Source organism: Megalobrama amblycephala, linkage group LG4 (genome assembly GCF_018812025.1).
Source record: "Megalobrama amblycephala isolate DHTTF-2021 linkage group LG4, ASM1881202v1, whole genome shotgun sequence".
Classification (NCBI taxonomy): domain Eukaryota; kingdom Metazoa; phylum Chordata; class Actinopteri; order Cypriniformes; family Xenocyprididae; genus Megalobrama; species Megalobrama amblycephala.
In genome coordinates, this window is record NC_063047.1 from 31,621,245 (window position 1) to 31,629,299 (window position 8,055).

Genomic DNA, 8,055 nt, shown 5'->3' on the forward strand with positions numbered 1-8,055 from the left:
TCTGATTCCGGTTCAAACATGTACGACTGAATGCCATTCAAAACAGCGGGTCTCTCACTCTCAGCCATTCTGCTTCTACCGACTGTTTATTGCCATAGGTATGCAAGTTACGCCCTCATCCAAAGGCAGGGCGGGGATATGCAGCTCATTTATATTTAAGGTGGTACACACCAAAACAGCTCTTTTTAAAACAGGCCCCAAAAATGACATTTTCAAATGGTTATAATAAATTAACTGTGGGGTATTTTGTGCTGAAACTTCACAAATACATTCTGGGGACACCCAAGACCAATATTACATCTTGTAAAAAGGGGCATAATAGGTGCCCTTTAAAACACAGATAAATCAACTCATCAGCTTACAGTGTGTAAGTCTCCTCAGTTTTCATTGTCAATTGCGCTCGCTCTTGTTGCGTGTCCTCAAACTGGCCACCCGCGTCTTTGAAGGAGGGGGAGGGGCAAACAATATTTTAAAGTTGGACTGCAGTACCTATTTCGACCACTGGGTGTCATTCCTACACATAGCCCCTTTAAGCAATTTGAACAAGCAGCAAAAATCTTTTTTTCAGTGTGGGAGTCAAATAGGCCAATGAGTAAAATAAGAAAATAAAATGTCAAATGAAAAAGATGTTTAATTTATTATTGATATAATTTTTATATTGATTATATTAAATTGATAATCATTTTCTGCATCAAAAATGATATTGTATGCACTCTGAAAGATAACCAGCTCGTTCTTAGGTGTGTAAACAGGGTTTGACATTAACATTTTTGCTCACCAGCCAATGTGGCTAGTGGTTTTCCAAAGTTACTAGCCACTCAGCATTTTCACTGGCCACAATTTTGCTGTTGGGAAATTACATTTTATATGATTAAAGTTGACTCTGGCATGCTTAAATTACTTGATTTTGGCTATATAAAAAGAACAAAGAAGCAAATTACAAATAGTAATTTATTTATTTTATTTATTTTTTTTCAGATACATATGTTTATTTAGCATACATGTATACATGTATTTAACATTTTTTGATGTTTGATTAACATTAATGACAGAGGGGTATTTATTTGGGGGCTGCTGAATGCATGGACGTCATATACTGACACATATCCAGTTTTTACCCACCTGTTTACGTCCACTTAGCCGTAAGCCATAGACGACTGTATTCACGCGAGATACTCCACACGATGCATTTTGACATCGGTGTGTGCGTGTATTCAGGCGCAAGGAGAACTGAATCGCGCGCGACAGAGAGAGCGCGCACGCGAGCGCTTCTGTTGTGTCATTTAGCGCGATTCCGTCTATCCCACCTTCACTAACTGCAAGTTAATCGATAAAGAATTGTGACTGAACGACGAGCTCTGACGAGCTTGGCTACTTTTCATTTGGCTGTAGGCTGAAATTATATTCAACCCGCCAAAGTGGCTAGTGGGAGTGTCTGTCTTACCCGCCACAGCTGAAATCTACCCGCATTTGGCAGGTTGGCGGGTGTTAATGTCAAGCCCTGTGTGTAAATCAAGAAAAGTTTGAGCAACCAAAAAAACAAAATTGTCCGCACAGTGAAGGACATGCAATTACACCAAGGCAAGGGTCTATCACAAAAATTACTTTAACATCTACAAGGTGAAAAATGTGCAAAAAAGTGAAAAGTGTCTTAAAAACAGACCAAAATGAATATTAATTTTCCAAATCACTCAAATTGCTATGCTGATAATGTAAATGGCCCACGTCCTGGCAGTTTGAGACCAATGGTTTATAGAAAACGAAAGTTATGAGGACTAAACTATTATGCAATGTTTGCATTGCAACCCTGATAAAATCACTGAGGTTTCCGTTAAATAAGATTTGTGTGTGTGTCCATGTTGTTTACAAGCAGCTAAATGAATGTTTAGAGGTCATGCACCCCTGCAGAGAATTCTACTGGAATAGAGAAAAAAAAAAAAAGCAAGAAAGAATGTGGGAATGATAAAGCCAAAAGAAACTGCTGCAGTTACGAGTAGGGGTGGAGGCGGAGCAGGTGCGGTAAGTGTTGGTGTGAAAGTGAAAGTTAGCTCATTTTTTTGTGTATAAATACTTGCACCTGATACCTGGAAGTCACACCTGTGCAAAATTGTCTGATGCACTTGCAGCAACCAAACACAAAGACAAGGATGCAGACTTCAACAGTAACTCTCTTGGTCATTACTGCGGTCCTCTGGGGCAACATAGAAGGTAAGACTGAAACAGAAACATTGAAACTCCTACTCTCATGGCACACTATACTTGCAGCTTCTCAGAAGCATCCTGCAACATTTCAAATCCAAATTCTTTTGAATTGGGAGCTGGCTGCAGCTTAGGATATATAGCCTTTAATAAATAAATAAAGAGCAATTCTTGGCTGTATCTGTGCTGGCTTGCGTTTCTCAAAGATTCGGTTATAGTAAATGTGGGAGCAAGTTCCTGGAAGTCCAGAAACACTCAGAAACAGACCAAGTTTTGTTCTTGCATGGGGTCAAGTACACATGAAGCAGGGGGGATTTCCAGTGACAAGAATTAATAATGTCATCCTTTCATTCTCAGCATTTTCAGACGCAGCTGTGGACTGCTGTCTGACCACAAAGGACACTCGTATTCCAATACAGATCGTTGCATCGTACTTTCACCAAACCACAGACAGTGGATGTGCCATTGCTGCTACTGTGTAAGTATCAGTTGATTCCCAACCGGCTTCATTAATTTTACACTAGGATCATATTAATGCATGTTTCCCTCTCTATGATCCCATAGATTCATCACAAAAAAGGACAAGAAACTGTGCGCTCCACCAGAGAAAAACACCTGGATTAACAAAATCATCTCACACCTGGAGAAGAAGAAAAAAGCTCCTCAGTAGGAACCCATGGTACTAATAACTCCTACTGCACGTCCCTTTTCAAGCTTTTAGTTCTGCTCTCATAGTTCTGATATCTCACAGCTGAATTAGACATTAAGCAGAAGCAGTTCTTCTTCTTTAAAACTTTTCTGGCCCCTGATAACAAAAACTTACCATGGTTTCGTTTTCCTGCTTTACAGACGGGAGGTGAACAAGATGACCCTACGACTGCACTGAGCAACACTGAATGCAGGAAGTGACTACACTTAATCATCAACTGCGACTTTTTTTTTTTTTAAAGTTGTAAATGATTAAATGCTGATGTGCCATTTCCGCAATGTATTATGTTGTTTATATTTTGCTGTACTGTCTTACTGTAATGATTATGAGTCATTTGTCATTTGAAATATCCTGTCAGCTGTATTTGTATTTTTTTTTGTATTTTTTAAGAATGATTTCAAATAAATTCATTTTGTTAAATCTCATGTCCACTGCAATTATTTCATCTTACGGTGTCATTTTTCCTTCATTTGTGCTTCTGGACAAGATGCAGTAATATGCATTTTCAAAATCAAACATTCGGTGTCAGGATTTTTTTGAATGTTCTTGAAAGAAGTCATTTATTTAATCAAAATTACAGCAAAAACTGAAATATCATCAAACATCATTACTCCAGTCTTCAGTGTCACATGATCCTTCAAAAATCATGCTAATTTGATGCTCAAGAAACATTTCTTCTTATTATCAATGTTGTAAACTCACACCTGTTTGATGTCTGATGTACATGTTCACGTTACAAACAGCGATAATATCAGACATTCGTGCACAATACTGTTACTTTCAAATATTTTGTCAAATGCTTAAGAGAGCGATGAGGATCCTTGATAATCGGCATATATAAAAAGTGGGAATTTGTGGGAATCGCCTGTTTTATTCAAATGCACATTGGCAATGCTGAATAGAAATATTTCATCATACTGTTGGATTTGATCTACATTTTGTAGCGCTATACATTTAAGAATTTAATCAAATAACCATCTGTTTACAACCCTAAATGTTCAGCCATTAAGCCAATCTATCAGTATAAAGTATCAAACAGAATAAAGTTGTGCTTTGACATTCAAACGTTTACAATAAACCCAACAGAACTTTCCAATCACACACACACAAATGTGGGACATTCCATAGTCATAATGATTTTTATACTATACAAACTGTATATTCTAGTCTCCTAACCCTAAATCATACCCCATCATTTCTGCATTTTTATTTCCAAAAAACACTTAGTATGATTTATAAGCTGTTTTCCTCATGGGGACCAAAAAATGTCCCCACAGAACAAGGATTTCAGATATTGCCATCTTTCTGGGAATGTTTTGTCCCTTATAGTGTTTACTTGAACACACACACACACACACACACACACACACACAAACCAATAATTATTAACTGTAACACTAAGTAAACATTAACAGATATTGTCCCTGATCTAACCCACTGGAATTCCCAGTTCTGTATTGACAAGGATCAAACTGTTTTGACAGGTTTATCTGAAATGCTTCTTCAGTCATATCGAAACATTTGCCAGTCTGTTGGCCTTTGAGTGAGAAAGTATGTGAGAGTCTGTGAGAGTTTTTATGTGGGTATGAATGGAAGCAATGTGGTGCTTTGTACCGTCAACATTGCCCTCATTTTAAAAAAAAAAGGTCTTTTGTCCAGGTCACAACCTCTGGTTTAGCCTCTCCTGCTTTGAAAATTACAGTACGGGGAGGGACTATGACATGTAATAGTGAAACTTAAGATGTCCTATAAAGCAGGGTAGTGATGGAGAGGTGAGAGGAGAGTGTCAGGAAAGAGACAAAGATCTTCCAGCTACAGACTCAACACTTGTTCCAGCATCTCCTGTGACCATTACCATGGCTTCAGCTGTCATACCTGCGCTGAGTGTGATTCTCTGTGCACTGGCACTCATTCTCTACAGCAGTCCCGCAGGTAATCTGCCATGTTTTCTTCCTTAATCCATTGTATGTGCTTATTGCATTTCATTGATCTTAGCAGATGTGTAACATAACTCAACCGTTCGAGTTTTTAGTAATCAAAGGAAAAAAAATCCCATTCATTTTTTTCTGATTAACTAAAATCTATCAACTTAAAATGTGCAATGTTTATATATATTATATAATTTATATATTGACTATTTTATATATTAATAATATAGACATGTATTATTTATATATTAAATCATTTTAATATTTTATAATAAATGTATATATATACACACACACACACACACACACACACACACACACACACACACACACATATATATATCCTAAATTAATTAATGTAAATATATATAACAAATTTTAAATATTAATTTTATATTTATATAATTAAAAAATTAAGTTAAGCATAAAGCATTAGTCCTCTTTACTCCCCATAATCTTGAAAAAATAATATATATACACTATTACAGCATTTTGTTTAGAGACCTTCGTCAGACATTTTTTAACCAATTTTAAAAAAAAGTTAAAAATAAATGTAACATATATTAAGTAAACCACATTTAGTGTTTAACAGTTTATCTGATGTAAGGATGAGACTTTTATTCTTAGTAAGACTGTAGTTCTTATTCCCACTTGATCCCAGCTGTGCATAGCACATTTGTTTTGCTTTACTGCAAGCTATTATATATGTACGGCACAGTAAATTATGCGCAATAAATCTTTTGTCCCACGAAACTGAATGCCAAAACCAGTAAGTGTTGTTTTTCTTACATGCAGATGTTGTAAGAGACTTCTCCAAAGGCAGACGCAGGTGGTGTTGATTCCTCCCTCTCCTGTCTTTCCATCTCTTGTCTCTCATCATGTCCATTTCTCTTTTGTCTTGATCTTTCTCAGAGGCTCAAGCAGACTTAGCATTGGACTGTTGCCTGACTGTTAGCCACAAAGTCATCCCTAAACAAGTCCTCCTCACTTACCGGAAGCAGATCAAAGGTGACGGCTGCTCCCTTGATGCTGTTGTGTAAGTGTATTAATTTTATTAAGGAAAATACTGGACGTTTATATGCAGTTCAAAATACTGGGTCATGTGTGGGAGCCTGGGAGAGAATAGAACAATTTATGATTTCTGAGCAAAGCAGAAGTGTGTATTTCATGGGAAATGCTATTTTATGAATGCTCTTATTGTCTGTTCATGTGCAAAAATCAATTATCTTGCAGATTCGTGACCAGGAAAGGTCTGCACCTTTGTGCCCCACCTGTCACTGAAGAGCAGTGGGTTAAAGAGAATGTCAAGTTTCTGGACACTAGGCTCAAGAAGTGCAAAGAAACCAAATTCCATGTATGTAATTTACCTCAGTTTTATCAAATATTCAGTCATAGCGTTGTAGTTTTAGTTCCTCAGCTGTCTTTAATAGTATTGGATGACATAAAGCAGGTTGCATAACAGGCATGTCATCGTTATTGTACGAGTCATGCAGCAGGTCACTTTCTCTTCTCTGACTCATGGCTTTGTTTTTATAGTAGATCACAATTTAGATGTTAAAGTCTTACTCATGCAAAACCACAGACTACTCAACTATGAAACCACACGCCAAAACATCCTCCTACGGCAAAGAAACTGAGCTTTAAACAGACCACCAACAATGTGGACTTGGACTCAGTCGTGCTTTTTGTACATGAAGCTTGTGCTGCAGATTTCTATTTCAAATAATGCAATTAGAATTAATATCAGGACTCTAACAGGAATGCAACAGTTCTAAAAATCGAATTTGACAGTCAAGTGTAAGTCTACAATCTCTTTATAAGGTGGCTTTAACCAAAGTCTCTTTAAGACAAGTCATTTCACTTGGTGGCCATCTTTGAAACACCTCTCTGGCATTCAAGTGCAGCTCCTATCTCTTTGAATGGAGAAAACATAAAATTCTCCGAAGCTGTTTGCCAAGCTTTCGATTAAATTTCACACTTGAAATCACCAATGAAATCTGACAACAACTGTCTAATAAATTTTGTTTCTAAACGTTCGAATCATGACAAAAAAACGGTATTTTTCAGGCTGGATTAAGCTAATGCGCATGCACAGACCTAAATTCGTGTCTCGTGCCTCATTTCGGAGGCGCCTGTCTGACTGTTTCTATAGGAACCGGAGCTTCTAACGGTGACACGATGACTTTACCAATCGGCGATTGGCTCTTTAGGAGGACTTATTCCGCCATATTGCGCATTGCACTTACTCCCATTCAAAACAATACGACTTACGCGTCTTGTGTTTTTCTATAGTCTTTGCTTTAACTAATTGTTTGCTTTTTGTGCTTTTATTTTCAGGAGAAACGCTGTCATGCCCTGAAGAATTTGTCTATTTGAGTGAACACACACACACACACACACACACACACACACACACACACACACACACACACACACACACACACACTCAGACACTCACGCACACACATATTCAATGGCAGCTAATGAACTAATTTTGACATAGATCATTTCTCCTATAACATCTTCCTGTCCTTTTTTTACCTGATCAAAGCAGGCCAAGTTGTGTGATCTCATTATTCACAAATGCATTTTTTTCCCTCTTTGTTTGTTCTATTTAGATATAATCATCTTGATGCATTAATAAACGAGTTGACATTATTGGTGGGACTGTATTCTTTATGTCACGTTCTGACTTCATAGACATTGTAAATGCATACTGTATTAACTGATTACATGTAATCTGGGTTATGTAATCAGAGTCCACAAATTACTTGTAATTAGGTTATGTTATGTTTTAAAATACTCGTAATCAGACTGCAGTTGCTTTTTAGTTGATTACATGATTGCATATTATTAACATAATGGCAGACACATTAAGATGCACAGATTCACATCATTTTATATTTACATGTAATGGAGGGATTCCCAAACTTTTTTTTGTCAGCTGAACATCTTTGACCCTAAATATTTACTTGAAGTACTGACTGAGATTTTAAGTTATTAATTAAATATGTAAGTTTTTACAGTAAAATATCCAAAAAACACTAGGCCAGTGTTATATATTTTGTTCACTTGAGTACTTACAATATCACAAATGTTTCCAACTATTTGTAAATTGTGAGAAAATTGCAATTTTAACCAAGTGAGGTTAAAATTGAGGAGTCGCCTGTCAATTGCGTCATACCCGCGTTACCCTCGGTTTCCGGTTTTATTTTGAAG

General features: G+C 36.9%; 2 protein-coding genes across 4 annotated transcripts; both read left to right on the forward strand.

Annotated features, from left to right (window-relative positions):
- Nucleotides 1–1,739: 1,739 nt before the first annotated feature.
- ccl19a.2 (chemokine (C-C motif) ligand 19a, tandem duplicate 2) lies at nt 1,740–3,328 on the forward strand. Of its 2 annotated transcripts, XM_048188879.1 has the most exons (5): nt 1,740–2,019; nt 2,127–2,208; nt 2,557–2,677; nt 2,764–2,878; nt 3,049–3,328. In XM_048188879.1, the coding sequence occupies exons 1-4, from the start codon at nt 1,960–1,962 to the stop codon at nt 2,867–2,869; spliced, it is 369 nt and encodes a 122-aa protein (XP_048044836.1). In that variant the 5' UTR covers nt 1,740–1,959; the 3' UTR covers nt 2,870–2,878; nt 3,049–3,328. The 2 variants fall into 2 exon arrangements, with proteins under 2 accessions (XP_048044836.1, XP_048044838.1); XM_048188881.1 differs by lacking the exon at nt 1,740–2,019 and having other exon boundaries at nt 2,049–2,208.
- A 1,324-nt stretch (nt 3,329–4,652) lies between these two features.
- Nucleotides 4,653–7,494, forward strand: ccl19a.1 (chemokine (C-C motif) ligand 19a, tandem duplicate 1). 2 transcript variants are annotated; one of them, XM_048188883.1, is made up of 5 exons: nt 4,653–4,840; nt 5,749–5,872; nt 6,070–6,190; nt 7,174–7,216; nt 7,249–7,494. In XM_048188883.1, the coding sequence occupies exons 1-4, from the start codon at nt 4,765–4,767 to the stop codon at nt 7,210–7,212; spliced, it is 360 nt and encodes a 119-aa protein (XP_048044840.1). In that variant the 5' UTR covers nt 4,653–4,764; the 3' UTR covers nt 7,213–7,216; nt 7,249–7,494. The 2 variants fall into 2 exon arrangements, with proteins under 2 accessions (XP_048044840.1, XP_048044839.1); XM_048188882.1 differs by having other exon boundaries at nt 4,658–4,840; nt 7,174–7,494.
- The last annotated feature ends 561 nt before the right edge of the window (nt 7,495–8,055 follow it).

What these genes read in the sequence shown, in the direction of transcription:
- ccl19a.2 (XM_048188879.1), top strand. Translation starts at nt 1,960, where the DNA reads ATGATAAAGCCAAAAGAAACTGCTGCAGTTACGAGTAGGGGTGGAGGC. An exon ending in CCTCTGGGGCAACATAGAAG is followed by an intron (nt 2,209 to 2,556) that starts GTAAGACTGAAA and finishes TTTCATTCTCAG; the next exon opens with CATTTTCAGACGCAGCTGTG. An exon ending in TGTGCCATTGCTGCTACTGT is followed by an intron (nt 2,678 to 2,763) that starts GTAAGTATCAGT and finishes ATGATCCCATAG; the next exon opens with ATTCATCACAAAAAAGGACA.
- ccl19a.1 (XM_048188883.1), top strand. Translation starts at nt 4,765, where the DNA reads ATGGCTTCAGCTGTCATACCTGCGCTGAGTGTGATTCTCTGTGCACTG. An exon ending in TCTCTACAGCAGTCCCGCAG is followed by an intron (nt 4,841 to 5,748) that starts GTAATCTGCCAT and finishes GATCTTTCTCAG; the next exon opens with AGGCTCAAGCAGACTTAGCA. An exon ending in GCAAAGAAACCAAATTCCAT is followed by an intron (nt 6,191 to 7,173) that starts GTATGTAATTTA and finishes TTTTATTTTCAG; the next exon opens with GAGAAACGCTGTCATGCCCT.